Raw genomic sequence first — 19,861 nt, 5'->3', positions numbered from 1 at the left:
TCTATAAGGGGTGGGTAGGAATCTATAAGTGGTGGGCAGGAATCGATTAGGGGTGGGTAGGAATCTATTAGTGGTGGGCAGGAATCTATTAGGGGTGGGTAGGAATCTATTAGTAGTGGGCAGGAATCTATTAGGGGTGGGTAGGAATCTATTAGTGGTGGGCAGGAATCTATAAGGGGTGGGTAGGAATCTATAAGGGGTGGGTAGGAATCTATTAGTGGTGGGCAGGAATCTATTAGGGGTGGGTAGGAATCTATTAGTGGTGGGCAGGAATCTATTAGGGGTGGGTAGGAATCTATAAGGGGTGGGTAGGAATCTATAAGGGGTGGGTAGGAATCTATTAGTGTTTGGCAGGAATCTATTAGGAGTGGGTAGGAATCTATTAGTGGTGGGTAGGAATCTATTAGGGGTGGGTATGAATCTTTTAGGGTGGTAGGAATCTATTAGGGGTGGGTAGGAATCTTTTATGGTTGGGTAGGAATCTATTAGGGGTGGGTAGGAATCTATAAGGTGTGAGTAGGAATCTATTAGGAGTGGGTAGGATTCTATTAGGGGTGGGTAGGAATCTATTAGGGGTGGGTAGGAATCTATTAGGGGTGGGTAGGAATCTATTAGTGATGGGTATGAATCTATTAGGGGTGGGTAGGAATCTGGGTTTCAATGTGTCCAAGAGTGACGGACGCATGAATCTACCCCTCACTTTGTTGTAAGGCGATGGGTCGAGGGAGTCCCGCTGGAGACATCTAGAAGTCTCCCTCAACCAGTTTCTCCCGATTCAGCCCATTTCTCAGTAGGTGAGCAAACCCATACACTGCGAAGACCTAGACAAACTTCACCCCATATTCCCGGACACCCCTGCTAAGTCCCCAAACGTAGAGAACTACATGATTTGCCCTATGGCAGGGGTGTTGGTTGGTTATCCTATAAATGGTTCCCGGGGCTGCAGTACCCATGCCCACCTCCCAAATTAAACTAATGGTCTGGGGTAATGTTTTGATGCTATGAATTCTAGACAAATGGGTGCATGTTTAAAATGGAAATAATATTATTGTACTGTAATAAGTATTTGTTTCACTTGATCGTGCCATGTCTTCCTTGGATCCTCGACCTCTTGAACCATTCACTTCCAAGTAATACAAACCTCTTTCTTCACTCATTACTTGTGTGTTATTTTACAACATTTTTTTTATTTAATTCATGTCTTCCTCGGGCATCCCGAGTTTTTCTATCATTCACTTCATGTAGTATCATTAAATCCACATTACTTTTAAAAACTACACTATGTCGACTTTAATTTGACACTCTCTATACACTCCTGGCACTTATTTATCTATTTTTTAATTAACGCCCTTTTTCGGGGCTTTTATATATGCATACCTATTAAAAAATATACATTATGTATTGTACATAACAGAATTGCTTCATTAACAATATTTTATATTTGTTTAAAGATAAATTGAAGATGTCCACTGACTTCGTATAATTGTTTCCCTCCATTAGTATTGTGGGCAAAGAGGAAAACATAATGGTAGTTAATCACAGAATTTCTGCACTGAAACGTTGTGGAAACCGGAAGCTTATCAATTCTAACAATACCGGACTATCAACTAAATCATTTAGAATTTTATATAGAAATACCAAGTCAGTGATAATTCTTCTGTCTGACAATTTGAGCATATTCATATAATTTAATTTTGAGTGTTGTAGTTCAACATAATTGCTGGAATACCCTTTTTAAAATTTATAAAACGTTAGAATTTGTTTTGTATTCTTTCAACAGCTTGTACATGTATATTATAATGTGGGTTCCAGACAGGAGAATTGTACTTAAGTTGACTTCTTACATAGGCAAAATATAACAATTTAATTCACTCTATAATGTTAAAATTTCTGGTTAGCCTAGTTATAAATCCCAACATTTTTAAACCCCAGCGAAATCAGATAAATGGTATAAGAACGCGTACGGAACAAACAAAGAAACAAATATTTTTTTATAAAATAGTGTACCCGGCGTTACTCGACTTTCCTCTACTTTTTATAAATATAACATGCATGTATAATATATATAAACCGTCCGGAAGAAAATATCTAAATGATAATTAAAACCCCATTAAAATCCGTTGCGTAGTTTGGAAGAACTAAGCGCACAAACAGGACGTTATTTTGGAGACTTTAGGGGACTTTATTTTTGTACTATTTAGAGATAACGTAGAATGAAGAAGAATATAAAGTTTATAAATCAAGTGACTAGTGGTTAGAGCGTTGTACGATTGTGTATTCGATACCCAATCGCAACTGTTACCTCTTTTTTATTTTCTGTGTCTTGTTCTGTTTCATGTTTCGTTTAGATTTATTACTTTTATCTACTTCAATTATAAAATAACATTCAAAAGATATTCAAATTAATTAAGAGTTCATATATATATTTTGATCCCAGGAAGAAACGGTTGTTCTGAAATAGATTCACACTCAAAAAAATTTTTTTGTCTTTTTATATATGTTTTTTTTCATAAATGTTTTAAATTTAAATTTTTATTTTACTGTTAGATAATTTCAATTATTATATAAACATTTCCCTGTATATGAAGTCACATAGATTGTGTATAACTTTGTGTAGGTACTAGATAAATTATAATAATCAAAGATTATTTATTTATCAATACTCATTACTCATTTTCTTGTATAGATTATTGTGTTCGAGGAACGAACAAGGGTTGGGATAGCCGTATTTTAAAGGGCTATACCACACAGATAAAGCATGGATAACACTTATGGCTTATGACAGGCGAATGCGATAACACAATTTGTAAGGTTAATTCACAGTCAGCTTACCGGGTGGCGAACGAAAACTGCATCTCGAGAATCGTTTGTCAGCACTGTAACGGTGATCTTTGTATGGTAGCACTCGTAATGTAGAATTGGATTGCGATAATTGCGATAAAATACGTTTAAGGGATTATTCCGATAAATAACCGGCGATAGTACACACATTGGTTTTGACACGACGAACGTTTTTTGATGCGATTGTACGGCTCACGGCACTCCATTATAGTTGACGTGTGTGATTTCAAACTGTACAGTTCAAAATCTGACCATACTATTGGTCAGCACACGGCCTATCAAAGGGAAATCGGCGTTTATTTATTTATAAATACTCATTAATCATTTTCTTTTTTAGATTATTGTAACAACCATTCTACGGTTTCAGGCTAAAATTTTGTTATAAATAGCATTACACCATTGGTAACTCTTATGATATGTTAGCTGATGTTTTTAAAATGCCTGTATTGAAGTATAAAGCTGTACCAAGTAAACATTTTAATTCGTACATATGTATATTCTTCTTATTACTATGACTGTCAATAACTATCATGTACGAAAATTAACTTGTGCCGTTAATTTTAAATAAGTTACTCATTACTCATGATCATACTAATAAATGTTTTATTTCGTATTTTTTTCAGGACTCAACGTCCGCACGTCCATAGCAATCCTCAACTGCCTGCTCGCGCGGCAACTCTGCTTCGAGGATGCCTCGTGCTCCGCCATCCTGGAGATCATACCCAGGGTCTGCGGCTCCGAGCTTGGTGAGTAGTACATGCATACGGTAATCAGGACAATATCCGCACGCCCTTAGCGATCCTCAACAGCTTGCTTTATTATTTGCTCAAGTTCTTAACTTCTGTTTACCATACTTTCCTGTTTTACACGATCATAAGGGCTCTTTGTTACTTACGCAATTCTAATTTCATGTTAATTCATGTCTTATACTATGTATAACGACCGCTGTTCCCAACATTTCGAACGATCAATCTCAGGTTCCGTTAAGCCAAGTGATTTCTTCAGTAACGTTCGATTCGCCTGTTTCCAAACATATTTATCGTTGATTATCTTAAGTGGCCCCGCCCACTTCCATAGACAATAAAATGACATCAAAGTAAAAACTTTCAATGTTAAATTAATTTGTACGAATTAATTGTTGTATTTATTATTAATGCATATAAGTTTTTTTTAAACACTGTAATACATAAACCGATATGTAACATTTTTGTTAAATGAACGTATGTAATATGTTAAAAATAAAGTGTTAGCACTTCAATGCCACTGTGTCTTGACGTCGCGAATATTTTTCACTCTGTGGATACTTTTTACAACTAGAAATTTACTGAGGCAAGCTTAATCCAGTAGTTTGGCTTCTTTGAATTGGTTGATCGCTCAATCGTCAGTCGTCAGCGAGCCAAAATTTCGGCTCAACAGTTGATCAGTAGGATTGAGAACAACGGCCGTAAGTGTCATATGTATAAGGCATTAAGCATATAAATAAATAAATAAAATTTACACTAACCTCACACAGGAGGCCCTGAGGAAAATAAGTTCCCTCGGGGCCTATGTCATCTTTGGGAATGCTAAGTGGAAGGTATTTTTAAGAAGGGGAAGTTCTGGGAAGGAAAAAGGGATGAGAGAAGTATTATAGAACTGGATTTTTTTCGAATTAATGTATATACCTATTTAATAATTTTTCTTCATTCATGGTAATTTTTTATTTTTTAATTTTTGAATTTTTGACTACTATACTGGGCGTGTACCCATGTTTTAGCGGTATATACCTAATATATTCGGTCAATATAGATATATTGATACCTAATATAGACAAGGCATCAATACCTGATTACAATTTTTGAACACGGCATCAATTAATAAATGATTACAATTTTTGAACACGGCATCAATTAATAAATGATTACAATTTTTGAACAAGGCTTCAATACCTATTATTTAATTTTCGAAAAAGACATCAATTAATACCTGATTACAATTTTTGAACTAGGCGTCAATACCTGATTACAATTTTTGAACTAGGCGTCAATACCTGATTACAATTTTTGAACAAGGCTTCAATATCTGATTATAGCTTTCAAATAAGACTTCCATATCTGATTACAGTTTTTATTCTATTTAATCCTGTTTTTTTTAAACCATTCTACATTCCACCATTTTGCATATTTTTCAAGTTATTTTAAAGAGGGATACCTATGCTTTATATTTACCTAATATAATATACATAACAAATATGAGCGTATTCACAATAATATTATAATAATTATCATTCAACTACCATCAACATAACATAGGTGAAAGACCACAAATCAATATCAAAAATGATATCCCTGTATTTGCTTTGTTTATCAACTAGATCTGAATAAGCGTATGTTTCCAATTCTACCTTTATCACTCAAACCCATTAGCTGACCTTCAAAAGAATCGATTTTTCCAAGTCGCAACCTGTGACCTTAAAAACCAAGGAGAAATGAACAACATTACTTTTATTTGGGTAGACCATTGATTAAACTGTGATATAAATCACACGAAACGTACTATCAAATCAATTCATTACGTAAATAAATCACTCTTTGTCGATTCGAACGCCGACAAATGACTACCTAGTTGTATTTAATTAAGTGAAATAAAACATATATTGTGAAAGCAAAAAAAATGAGATTCCTAAGGCGTATGTGATATAAAACATTATTATTATATTAATATTCATGAACAAGCAATTAAAAAAAAACAAAACAAGTTTTATAATGGGTATTTCAGAAAATTTACTAAATTAATTATTTTAAAAGATATGAAAATGCTTAATTTATCTGACAGTGTTGAGGACCGTTAACATTATTTTCTGATTTTAGGCATCAATACCTGAATACAATTTTGAACAAGGCATCAATACCTCATTACATTTTTTTAACAGGGCATCAATCCTGAGTAAAAAATTATAACAAGGCTCCAATACCTGATTACAAATCTTGATTTTTAACAAGGCGTTAGTACCTGATTATAATTTTTAAACAAGGTATCAATACCTAATAACAATTTTTAAACAAGGTATCAATACCTAATTACAATTTTTCAACGAGACATCTGATTACGGGTTTAATTATATTTAATCCCGGTTTTTAACCATTCTGCATTCCACCATTTTGTTTCTCTCTTCAAGTTATTTTGAATTTGGAAGTAATTTATTATTCGGCGGGCGGAAGCGGAAGTGAAATTACATCAGCCGCTTCCGGCGCCTTTATTGGTTCGCCCGCTGACCGCCAGATTTTGCCAGTGGTTCTATTTGTAACCGGAATTCCAAATTTAAAATGCTAAAACATCAAAAATGGAGGGCCTACAAAACACAAAAAAAAATCCAAGTTTAGTAAATAAAATTTCAATATTGAATTTTCTCTTCTGGGTGCGTTTCTCATCATTGGATTAAACTCTTTTTTTTGTAAATAAAGTATTAGAGTCTTAACTACCCAGAGCCAGTGGGACTATGTCATCCCCAAACGGGGTACGTTGAAGCCAAAGGGAATGTGGACTATTCAGATCTAGCCACTGAAGACGGCTTTCGAGTAGTAACGTTTCGATTCTAAATGACGGTCTTTCACAAGGGCGATACTTAGAGTATGGGTACCGTCGCCCCGGGATTTTTTTATTGGATAACCAACACTCATAGGTCACCCCAAGTGTTCCGCTACGTTTTGTGACTTAGCGGGGGTGCCTGGGTTCATGGTCTTGGCAAGACCTGGTTGAATCGGGAGGGACAGGTTGAGGAAGACATTTTGACCTCTCCATCTGGACTCTCTTGATCCTTCGCCTTGCACCACAGTGTTCAAGATTCATACGTCGGTCACTCCCGTAAATCTTTGTGAGTAATTTGTTCGCATCGAAATTCGTTGCGATACGATCTACGAATTATTTATTGCTATTAAAAATGTACGAACCATTAGCAAAGTTCACCACCAGTTACTTTACAGGCTCCTGCCTAGCACCTAGCGGTCAGAGGTAAAACTAGGGCTAACAGATAAAACAGATGTTTTGCTTTATCAATTGGCTTTCTTTGACAGTGTTTGTTTACAATTAGCTTGTCAATGTGTTTTACTTGGTTAGTTTATAAAAGGCCTCGCCGACTGGATTCCTTCTTCTTCTCACCTATAAAATAGTAACAAGCAGTCATTATGGTCTACAGACCATAAGTAAAAGTGTTTTGTCCGGGTCGGGAATAATTTAACTCTTTGTAACATTAAATAAAGTGAAATGCAGTTTTGTGCAGTAAAAAAAAAACCATTCGTCTGTTTTTGAAGACTTCATCAAGCCCAAACAACTCTTAACAATTGCTTTCCCATGCCTATATTGTAATTTTTTTCAAAAATTCTATTCTCGTCTCTTTATGGCGTGGTGGTAGAATGAGTCTACATAGTTTTTCACCGCGCCGACCCTTGACTAGTCAAGCATCATGTCTAGTGGCATACTCACCCCGTGTGCGGCGAGCCTACAGACTAGGGAGCTGCCATATACAGGAGACTTCACCTTTTTAGATACTACCCACCTACATACTTAGCACGTGCTCTGCTGAGCCGAGAAACGGACGAATTAGACTCTTTTAGAGAAGAAAAATTAAAAAAATTTCATTTGTAATCCCATTGTATTTATATTTGTGTTTTTTTTTCATTATTGGTGAAATGCTTGCTGCTAGAATCCTGGCAGAGCTTGACCTACTAATGAGCGTTTTACACAATGCTTTTTTTAATAATAATAATAATTATAACACTTGGATAACTTGTATAGAGCCGTTTTTGTGCAAAAACATCTCAAGGGCGCTGTACAAACTTATAATACATTTCTACAGTGATCTATGTTATTACTTAACTATTTATGGAGAAAATTTACAGTAGAATACTTACCTGGTAGGTCACTAAACTTGAGATTAACACTTAATTAACATTATCTAATTGTTTATTGGCGAAATTTAAATAATTCCCTAATACAGGATTTAGGACTTAATTGAAAAATTGAATATATCTGGACTTTCTCTTAGGAATGGTATATTTAATTTAAGGGTACGACAGCTTAAAAAGGTAAGTTTTTAGTTTAGACCTGAATTCTGTTGGACTTGTTATGGATCTTAGTTTTCCGGAGAGAGTTTATTCCAAGCCTTCGGCCCAGATACTCCGAAAGCGCGATCACCAAACTTAGTATTTGGCTTGCGCATAGGTTCTATCAGTCTGCCTTCAGCTGCTGATGTTGCTGATCTAAGCGTTGACTGCCTCAGACCAGTGTTTTCCGGGAAGCATAGTTCAGAGATGTAGGGTGGGGCCATTTCATTGATGGATTTAAACACCATCCAGCACAGTTTGTACTGGATTCTTTCAGGGCACTTGAGCCAGTGAAGGTTACGAAGGTGTTCTGAAATGTGTGAATATTTTGATACCCCGGTTATGAGCCGTGCTGCTGTATTAAACACTGATTGAAGTTTGTCAATTTGATATTTTGGAAGGCTGGCATAAATGCCGTTGCAGTAATCGAGACGTGAGACTACGTAAGAGTTGATAAGTAGTTTTTTTGCTTATGTAGGAAAGTTTCTTCGGACAGACTTGAGTTGTCTTAGGTGAAAAAAAAGGTGCTTACAGTCCTATTGATTTGACTCTTAAACGAAAAGTCTGAATCTAAATTGATACCGAGAAGTTTGACTGTTGTTTTTGGGATGATATCGCTGCCGGAAATAATAATAGGTGAATTGTCTATGAAATATTGACGTTTGTTTGTGGCTACCCAGAGAAACTCAGTCTTAGATAGATTGAGCTTCAGCTTGTTTGAAGACATGCCGATCCCTATTTAGAAAATATATCTGGACCCTTATGAAAAAATTGGCTTTACACGATCATCATTTTCATACTTACGATTACATAGATAATTGCCATCAGTTGCCATGAAAAAATCGTTGAAAATACACACGTAACTCATAATACACGTTAACAGTAAGTAATAAACACATGTTAGTCTTTTTATCACATCTATTTGAATTTCACCTTACTATCGTGAATGAATGAATGAAAGCTCATCTCAGAAGTCATCATCAAAACATCATTTCCCGACATCCGTTCGAGCTGAAACTTTGCAGATAGACTCAATGTTGATGACAATACATTCTATCAACTTTTGGTGGAAATCACTCACACACACGCAGATATATAAACATTTCTCTGAAACTTGGTTGACATTACAACAATTAAGAAATGATGAGTTAAGGATGACATTACAGAAATTATATACGAAATATATGACGGTCCTACCCAATCAGAATTGACCACTATCTGACTGAATGGCGCAACTAGGTTGAAAATTGAGGCTAGATGTATAATATTTTTAAAAAAAACTTTGTTTTTTACGGTTTGGTTGATTTTTTTTTTATCAGCATTTAAAATATAAAACAAGGGTTTCACGTTATATTTCATACCTACTAGTATTAGTTATGTATATATATATATATATATATATTTATATTCCATACCTACTACTACATGGTAGTGCGCCCTACTGTCGAATTTGGCAGCCATCTCTGGTCCGGAGCCCCAAAATACCTGAAAAAACCCTTGACTCTGTGCAGAAACGGGCGGTCCGTTTGATAGATTCCCTAATCTTAACAAACGGACTGCAATCTTTAGAGCACAGGCGTCAGGTAGGTATGCTGTCCTTGTTCTATCGGTATTACAATGGAAGATGCTCTGAGGAACTAGCGTCAATGATCCCTTCGGCACCGGTGCGTAGTTGGGATACACGCCAAACGCGCGCCCAACATTTGTACACGGTTGACATTTGTCACATGAGAACGGGTCGCTTCTACGATTCGTTCTTAAGTTCAACAGCTCGGCTGTGGAACGAGCTGCCGGCCTCTGTGTTTCCTCCCTCCTACAACATGGGACTCTTCAAGACCCATGTTCACTCCTTCCTCTCCACAAAAAGACTCTCCACACAGCATCCCCAAAGATGACCTGTGTGGAGTTAGTATAAAAATAAAAATAAAACATATATTTATACTCCAATCTACATCCACTATTGATAAATGTATCAATTCCGACTACCATAATACGGGCACGTGCCTTGTTTGATAGTCAAAAAACATAATAAAAAATAAAACTTTTGTACAAAATATTACCGATGTGAAAATTAATAATGAGAAAAATTTATTTCTACATGATAATAAACTAATTACTTATAATAAACATTTTATCGTATTTTTAATATAAAACGAAATTAACATCCAACATTTCCATATATTATAGATATGCAGTTTCGTAAAACAATGACAGACGACAGATGTTAAATAATGTGTAAAATTTTAAACTGTACTAAAATCAGTATCAAAACAACGTTTCGGACAGCATTGCAGTGTCCATCATCAGGGCAGATGTGTTATTTGAGGTTGTGTTAAAAATGTGAGCTTATGTATGAGGTTGTGATACCGTGTTGCCAGCTCCAACCCTCTGAGCTAAACATTAACGTATCATTTTTATTTAAAGTGGTTTTCTTCGTTTAGCCCTGGTGTATCCGTCAATTACCGGATACCAAGAACTATTAAGCTTAGCTCCATCGTCTCTATTAATGTTTACGGGATTTTTATGAATTTCAATGGCCTCCGTAATCAGCCGTGTTCTATAAGTTTTCGGTCTTCCCAGGATTTCTGGAACAAATCCAAAGTAATGCCCGGTGTCAATCAAATGCTCGGCAATTGCCGATTTGTCAGGGTGGCCGAGTTTACAAGCTCTGAAGTGTTCTGAAATCCTTTTGGAGATAGTCCGCTCTGTCTGGCCTACATAGACCTTGTCACATCCGGAACAGCTGAGTTTATACACTCCATCTGTTTCCAGAGGAAACTTAGTCTTTGCAGACCTCAGTAAGTCCTGTATCTTTGTTGTTGTTCCGAAGACAGTCTTGATATTTTCCTTTCTCAATAGCCTGGCAATTTTGTCTGTCACATTGTGCACATAAGGCAGGAAGGCGCAGCCTTTCAACTCTTGTTCAATTCTGTCTTCGTTTGGTGCAGATTTGGCTCTTATGATTTGCCTTGTCTGACTTGCTGGGTAACTATTAAGCTTAGCTCCATCGTCTCTATTAATGTTTACGGGATTTTTATGAATTTCAATGGCCTCCGTAATCAGCCGTGCTCTATAAGTTTTCGGTATTCCCAGGATTTCTGGAACAAATCCAAAGTAATGCCCGGTGTCAATCAAATGCTCGGCAATTGCCGATTTGTCAGGGTGGCCGAGTTTACAAGCTCTGAAGTGTTCTGAAATCCTTTTGGAGATAGTCCACTCTGTCTGGCCTACATAGACCTTGTCACATCCGGAACAGCTGAGTTTATACACTCCATCTGTTTCCAGAGGAAACTTAGTCTTTGCAGACCTCAGTAAGTCCTGTATCTTTGTTGTTGTTCCGAAGACAGTCTTGATATTTTCCTTTCTCAATAGCCTGGCAATTTTGTCTGTCACATTGTGCACATAAGGCAGGAAGGCGCAGCCTTTCAACTCTTGTTCAATTCTGTCTTCGTTTGAAGACTACACAAAGAAGATGGAAGACCTCTTGTGCGATTCAGGCACCTATAAGAAGATTAAAAACAACCCCACCAACAAGATTGACATAAAGACAAGGGAACTAGTAAAAGCTTCTAGCATCATGAAAGAGGATTGGTCTAAGCTTTTTGTAAAAGCCTCTAGAACTCCTGCCCTGTACGGTCTCCCAAAAATACATAAAAAGGAAATCCCAATGAGACCGATTGTCAGCGCTATTGGTGCTCCTACATACAAACTTTCCCAATACCTCTCGAGATTACTGCAGATGCAAACTGGAAAAACCCAATCGTGGATTAAGGATTCAACAGATCTGATTAGTAAGCTCAAGAAAGTTAAGACTGAGGAAGGAGATATTCTGGTCAACTTTCACGTCGTGTCACTTTTCACAAATGTGCCTCTAGAAGACTCCATGACAATGCTCAGGGAGATATATGAGGAAGACATTTGTAAACTTTTTGAACACTGCCTCAAAACGGGATACTTTGCGTTTCAGGGTGAACTATTTGAGCAATTGGAGGGAGTTGCGATGGGCAGTCCGTTGTCGCCAGTACTAGCCAACTTATTTATGGAGAAGTTTGAAGAAGTGGCAGTCGACACAGCTTCGGCTGTCCCTAAAGTATGGTGGCGCTACGTCGACGATGTCTTCGCCATTTGGCCTCATGGAACGGAGAAACTAAACGAATTCCTGGACCATCTTAATTCTCTCCATAGCAAAATTAAATTTACAATGGAACTGGAAAACGAAGATAAAATCCTGCCCTTTCTAGATGTGGAGGTGATGCGGAAACACGATGGTAGCCTAGGGCATACTGTATATAGGAAACCAACCCATACGAATCGGTACTTACACGCTGATTCGCACCACCACCCAGCGCAGAAGAGAGGACTTATCCATACATTGGTGACCCGAGCGACCAGAATATGTGAAGAACATAAAATCGGAGCGGAACTTACGAAGCTGGCCGATGCACTGGAGCGTAACGGCTACCCAGCAAGTCAGACAAGGCAAATCATAAGAGCCAAATCTGCACCAAACGAAGACAGAATTGAACAAGAGTTGAAAGGCTGCGCCTTCCTGCCTTATGTGCACAATGTGACAGACAAAATTGCCAGGCTATTGAGAAAGGAAAATATCAAGACTGTCTTCGGAACAACAACAAAGATACAGGACTTACTGAGGTCTGCAAAGACTAAGTTTCCTCTGGAAACAGATGGAGTGTATAAACTCAGCTGTTCCGGATGTGACAAGGTCTATGTAGGCCAGACAGAGCGGACTATCTCCAAAAGGATTTCAGAACACTTCAGAGCTTGTAAACTCGGCCACCCTGACAAATCGGCAATTGCCGAGCATTTGATTGACACCGGGCATTACTTTGGATTTGTTCCAGAAATCCTGGGAAGACCGAAAACTTATAGAGCACGGCTGATTACGGAGGCCATTGAAATTCATAAAAATCCCGTAAACATTAATAGAGACGATGGAGCTAAGCTTAATAGTTCTTGGTATCCGGTAATTGACGGATACACCAGGGCTAAACGAAGAAAACCACTTTAAATAAAAATGATACGTTAATGTTTAGCTCAGAGGGTTGAAGCTGGCAACACGGTATCACAACCTCATACATAAGCTCACATTTTTAACACAACCTCAAATAACACATCTGCCCTGATGATGGACACTGCAATGCTGTCCGAAACGTTGGCTAAAGAAGGAGTTAGCGCAACACGGCATAATACCCCAAAAACAAATAACAAAAATACTTTTGGCCGTGAAAATCTTAAATCATATTTGACGAACCTCTATGGGGAGGAAGTTCACACACTGGTTCGACGATTGGAGAATCTGAGAAAGAGGAGGAACCATTTATTGGGCAGCCTTGCTTTTCTCAAGAGATGTAAAGAAGAATCGATTGTACCAGTACACATCCAAATAAAAAGACACATCACATCCCGGAAAGCAGATAGAGTATTCCAAAGAGCGGAGGCTGCACTATTAAGGGAGAGGATCCACAATGTGCGAGGCGAGCTGGATGGAGTATCTCGGGACCTTTTCGCTCTACATCTGCACCTAAGTGCAACCCTTACCGAAGAAGACTGGAGAAAAGTTGACAACATGACTTACCAACAAGCAGTAAGATCTAAGCAGTCAACAGATGCGAGACGGAAACAAAAGTTTGTAAGGCTTAACCGAGACAAAAAAGGTGATCGAAAACAACTCGATCAAAATAAAGTTGTCATCAACATTTCGACCCTTGCGTTGAGCCCAGACGCAACTTCTGTACTGGCAAAGGGGATGAATTTTGCAGTGGCCCCCAAAAAGATACCTGTGGAATCCATCGTATGTGGTGTAGAGACTGCACTACATACAATGATGAAAGTACACAAAATGTCAGAGGTGCAAGCAGAGGACATCCGGCAAGAGACTTGCCATATTTTGAAAAGGGCTGAAATACCCCGCCCCAATATCACGAAAGGAGAGTTTGCGGCCCTAAAAGAATTACGCGCCAATGAGGAAATCTTGGTTCTGCCAGCCGATAAAGGAAATGCCACTGTCGTGATTAATACGGCAGACTACACAAAGAAGATGGAAGACCTCTTGTGCGATTCAGGCACCTATAAGAAGATTAAAAACAACCCCACCAACAAGATTGACATAAAGACAAGGGAACTAGTAAAAGCTTCTAGCATCATGAAAGAGGATTGGTCTAAGCTTTTTGTAAAAGCCTCTAGAACTCCTGCCCTGTACGGTCTCCCAAAAATACATAAAAAGGAAATCCCAATGAGACCGATTGTCAGCGCTATTGGTGCTCCTACATACAAACTTTCCCAATACCTCTCGAGATTACTGCAGATGCAAACTGGAAAAACCGAATCGTGGATTAAGGATTCAACAGATCTGATTAGTAAGCTCAAGAAAGTTAAGACTGAGGAAGGAGATATTCTGGTCAGCTTTCACGTCGTGTCACTTTTCACAAATGTGCCTCTAGAAGACTCCATGACAATGCTCAGGGAGATATATGAGGAAGACATTTGTAAACTTTTTGAACACTGCCTCAAAACGGGATACTTTGCGTTTCAGGGTGAACTATTTGAGCAATTGGAGGGAGTTGCGATGGGCAGTCCGTTGTCGCCAGTACTAGCCAACTTATTTATGGAGAAGTTTGAAGAAGTGGCAGTCGACACAGCTTCGGCTGTCCCTAAAGTATGGTGGCGCTACGTCGACGATGTCTTCGCCATTTGGCCTCATGGAACGGAGAAACTAAACGAATTCCTGGACCATCTTAATTCTCTCCATAGCAAAATTAAATTTACAATGGAACTGGAAAACGAAGATAAAATCCTGCCCTTTCTAGATGTGGAGGTGATGCGGAAACACGATGGTAGCCTAGGGCATACTGTATATAGGAAACCAACCCATACGAATCGGTACTTACACGCTGATTCGCACCACCACCCAGCGCAGAAGAGAGGACTTATCCATACATTGGTGACCCGAGCGACCAGAATATGTGAAGAACATAAAATCGGAGCGGAACTTACGAAGCTGGCCGATGCACTGGAGCGTAACGGCTACCCAGCAAGTCAGACAAGGCAAATCATAAGAGCCAAATCTGCACCAAACGAAGACAGAATTGAACAAGAGTTGAAAGGCTGCGCCTTCCTGCCTTATGTGCACAATGTGACAGACAAAATTGCCAGGCTATTGAGAAAGGAAAATATCAAGACTGTCTTCGGAACAACAACAAAGATACAGGACTTACTGAGGTCTGCAAAGACTAAGTTTCCTCTGGAAACAGATGGAGTGTATAAACTCAGCTGTTCCGGATGTGACAAGGTCTATGTAGGCCAGACAGAGCGGACTATCTCCAAAAGGATTTCAGAACACTTCAGAGCTTGTAAACTCGGCCACCCTGACAAATCGGCAATTGCCGAGCATTTGATTGACACCGGGCATTACTTTGGATTTGTTCCAGAAATCCTGGGAAGACCGAAAACTTATAGAGCACGGCTGATTACGGAGGCCATTGAAATTCATAAAAATCCCGTAAACATTAATAGAGACGATGGAGCTAAGCTTAATAGTTCTTGGTATCCGGTAATTGACGGATACACCAGGGCTAAGCGAAGAAAACCACTTTAAATAAAAATGATACGTTAATGTTTAGCTCAGAGGGTTGAAGCTGGCAACACGGTATCACAACCTCATACATAAGCTCACATTTTTAACACAACCTCAAATAACACATCTGCCCTGATGATGGACACTGCAATGCTGTCCGAAACGTTGGCTAAAGAAGGAGTTAGCGCAACACGGCATAATACCCCAAAAACAAATAACAAAAATACTTTTGGCCGTGAAAATCTTAAATCATATTAGTATCAAAACAAGTCGTTTTTTCCATCCCGAATCCATATGAAAAAACGGCACATAAAAAAAGTATCGTGTAAAACGCCCATAAAGAATACGCCTGACCCTTTTTTGTACTGTACCTTGCGCTAGGTTCCTTTGATGTCTCATGGTGGTATTTTTCTGCATTTTGTTTTAAATATTCTTCAATTCCACGTATGCACTCCTGCCTCCTACTATCGTTGTTTTTGTCTTCCGCCATTTTGTTGTCTACTTCCGGCTCCATACTACCGGCAGTAGACACGATGCTAGAGGTGCCCGGCCGCCGAAACAACGAAACATCGGAGCTCGTCTTAGTCAAGGGTAGGCAGAGAGGGCATATACCTCTTCCACATTCGGTCGTTTTATGTTTTTTTTTATATTTTACTGATACCTATTTATTATGCTGTTCTGAATTACCAGTAATTAAGTTGTTCTTCAAGCATACATTTAACTGCTTCATTATCTATTTCAAGCCAGCTTGTCACTGTTTCATTCCGCCTTTCAAGCCAACCTGTCATTGTTCCATTCCGTCCTTCAAGCCAATCTGTCATTGCTCTATTCCATCCTTCAAGCTAACTTGTCACTGTTGCCTGTGTATAATTCTGTTACCTCCCCTTGCAGTTGCCCGCTCCACAATAACTGTGACCCGTTCCCGTTCTTCAAGCCGACCTGTCACCGTTCCATTCCATTCTTCAAGCCAACTTGTCATTGTTCCATTCCGTCCTTCAAACTTGTCACTGTTGCCTATGTATAATTTCGTTACCTCCCTTTGTAGTTGCCCGCTCCACGGTAACTGTGACCCGTTCCCGTTCTTCAAGCCGACCTGTCACCGTTCCATTCCATTCCTCAAGCCAACTTGTAATTGTTCCATTCCGTCCTTCAAACTTGTCACTGTTGCCTATGTATAATTTCGTTACCTCCCCTTGCAGTTGCCCGCTCCACAATAACTGTGACCCGTTCCCGTTCTTCAAGCCGACCTGTCACCGTTCCATTCCATTCTTCAAGCCAACTTGTCATTGTTCCATTCCGTCCTTCAAACTTGTCACTGTTGCCTATGTATAATTTCGTTACTTCCCTTTGTAGTTGCCCGCTCCACGGTAACTGTGACCCGTTCCCGTTCTTCAAGCCGACCTGTCACCGTTCCATTCCATTCTTCAAGCCAACTTGTCACTATTCCTAATGTATAATGCTGATCTCTACGTTGCAGTGGCCTGCTCCACGGTAACTGTGACGAAGTGCCAAGCCGCGCTGCGCACCTTGCAGGCCTTTCCGTTCTTCAAGCCGACCTGCCTCTGTCGAGAGCCAAACGTGGACCCGGAATGCAATTCCTTCAGGGACTTTCTGTTTGACCATCCTTGCGTGTTCGTCCTGAAGAAAGGTGAGTACAAATTAACATTTTATCATATGATAGACAAAATTTGTATTTCGTTATAGTTATAACCAATCCTAAGTTCATCCAACGTGGTAAATGTTCCCATCGATTTGACTAGAATACTCTATTCTATGATCATGACCTAATGTTTATTTTGTTAGAATGGTACGCTATTTTGTTTCTTTACTTCTGTACGGCATGAGTAAAAAAACATAAAATATTTATACACATCATCGAAATACGCTGGTTGTATAAGTAGTGATTTTTCGCCAAATAACCAAAAATTCAGAATATAATATGTACCAGATTTACCAAATGACACGGCCTTATAAAACTCATGCTATTTCTTTTCATATTATGGTCACAAATATAATATAAACAGATTTAAAAAGAGATGGTGACTAGGCAGGGGGGCCCGGGTTCATCAGGTGAGGTGTGTTCAGGATGCCCCTGCCCACCAACTGCGTGGCTTGCCAGATCAGGAGAGGCTGTTTTGGGGAGACCCTTTGACCTCTCCAACTGGTCTCTCTTGACCCATCGCCTTACGCCCTTGTGGGAGGGATGAATTATTCGACCGTCACACCTGGATGATTATAGATTCGATGTCAAGTCGAAAAGATGTCCCGTTGTTCATTGGTTAAAGAAAACTAACGCGTCTAATTTGAGAGCATACAAAATAACCCATTTCAAAAATCAACATAGCTTAACCTTTGAAGATTTTTGTGACATTTGTTTGCGCGCGTCTCACAGAATGAATATAATTCATGGTAATTAGTCTGCCCCGAGAAATAGATCTCATTCGAGGTATGCGCACCCCTTTACCAACCCTTTAACTAAGGTTTAATGATCTTCAAAGCAGACACTCTTGACATTTCTGCTTGGGGGAAAATTACGGATGAAAAATGAAATGAAGAAAATGATTTTGTAACTACCAGAGATGTGTTACGTGTTATATCGTAAATGCTTACAGAACGGTAGGAAGTGAGAGACCAATATTCAGGATCGAAACGTTACTTGAAATGGCTACAGCGGTGGTTTGTGACCTTTTTTTACATTGGGATTATTTACATGGATTTTAGACTTCCTAAGATAAATCTATCGGCAACACAAAACAATATTTATTACAAAGGTTTTAAAATGTTCAATGAACTTTAACTGTTAATGAAGATAAAATTCTTGCTGTTTTTCTCGTGGTTTATGTCTCGATTTTTGAAGTCCAAATATTAGTAGATGGATAATAGAATATTATTAGTAGTTTTATATATCCACTAGATATAAAATGTAAAATTTATAGCAAAATAAATTATATTTACATAATAATAAATTCCAAACAGGATACCATCTCCTTTGAGGATGGTGTGTAGTGAGCCTTTTAAGAAAAGTAAAGAGAGCAAGTTCTGGACATGAAAAAGGCATGAGGGGTAAGTAGGAATCTGATGATCATTGGGATGGATGAACAAATCCCTCCCACTGCAGTGTTAGTCCGGCTGGAGTGGTAAAAGGGTCTCCGGATCTGGCCTGCCACGCAGCTTGTGGGCAGATGCATCCGCCACCATGAAACCGGGCACCCCTGCAAAGTCACCGGCCGTTGCTTACCACTCGGGTGTAACCTATGATAGAGGTGATGTTTATCCGAAGAATGGTTCCTGGGGCAGCGGTACCCGTACCCGCCTTCCTGATCTGAACAGCCATGTACTTTCCAATCATACTATTGTTTTCCTAAGGCATCTCGACGTTTTACTGCCACACATCAGAGTTGAAAATTCCTCCGTGGACCACTAGCCTATATTTATTTTTCCCTTACTTCTGGTGAAATTGGTCCATTATTTTCAAATAAAAAAATTCTATTCTTGAAAAAAAGATGAATTATTTCTACTAAGAAACCCCGAAACTTTCCATATTCCTTTCCTAAAAAACATGGTAACCTTCTCCCAACCTCTTGTCCCTTATTTCTGGTGAAATTGGTCGAAAGCGATGGATAACCTCCAGTGTGCCATACATCAGAATTGGTAGCAAATTTCCTTTGTGGACTACCATCTTATATTTATTTTTCTCTTACTTCTGTTGAAATTGGTCGATTATTTCAACTAGCAAAATTCTATGCTTGAAAAGAAGACGCATTATTTCTACTAAGAAACACGGAAACTTTCCATATTCCTTTCCAAATAACCAACGCAACCTTCTCCCAACCTCTTGTGCGAATGTATCAACTAAATAACATCCACTATATTTGGTGATAGCCAAAAGAACTTTACATCTCCCTTTTTAACTTTTTTTTAGCATCTCTTTTTTGCATACTCATGCTTTTATTTTTACATGTTCATAGTTTTTCCACTGTTATTGGACGGTTTATATTTTATTTTTAAATATACATAGTTGTTCACCTTAATTGGACGGTTTTTATTATATTTTAACAAATACATAGTTTTTCACCGTTATTGGACGGTTTTTATTTTATTTTTACAAATACATAGTTGTTCACCATTATTGGACGGTTTATATTTATTTATTGATTTTTTATGCTAACCCGAACACTTCTAGGGAATATTTTTTCAGCGGCAATACACCTTTACTGAAGTCTAGTGGGTAGTCATTTTTCAAATTGTTTGTTCTATAATCTCTGACTTAACGAGAAGGCAAAAGAAAATACAAGAAATAATCATGAAAAGGACCCAGCCAGTTTGTTAAAATACTAAGAAGATG

The 19,861-nt window shown here is 38.5% G+C and overlaps 1 protein-coding gene across 1 annotated transcript in view; it reads left to right on the top strand.

Moving 5' to 3' along the window:
- The first annotated feature begins 927 nt into the window (after nucleotides 1-927).
- The window catches only part of Gfrl (Glial cell line-derived neurotrophic family receptor-like), a 116,491-nt gene continuing 97,557 nt past the window's right edge, over nucleotides 928-19,861 (top strand). The window contains exons 1-3 of the mRNA XM_089649110.1: nucleotides 928-985; nucleotides 3,465-3,587; nucleotides 16,994-17,164. Coding sequence (XP_089505236.1) covers nucleotides 928-985; nucleotides 3,465-3,587; nucleotides 16,994-17,164 — 352 coding nt within the window. The remainder of the gene's footprint in view (nucleotides 986-3,464; nucleotides 3,588-16,993; nucleotides 17,165-19,861) is intronic.

Source organism: Hesperophylax consimilis, chromosome 29, assembly GCF_061612785.1.
Source record: "Hesperophylax consimilis isolate HC1 chromosome 29, BYU_Hcon_1.0, whole genome shotgun sequence".
Classification (NCBI taxonomy): Eukaryota; Metazoa; Arthropoda; class Insecta; order Trichoptera; family Limnephilidae; genus Hesperophylax; species Hesperophylax consimilis.
Note: the sequence above shows the minus strand (reverse complement) of the source record. Positions and strands in the feature narration are given on the sequence as shown.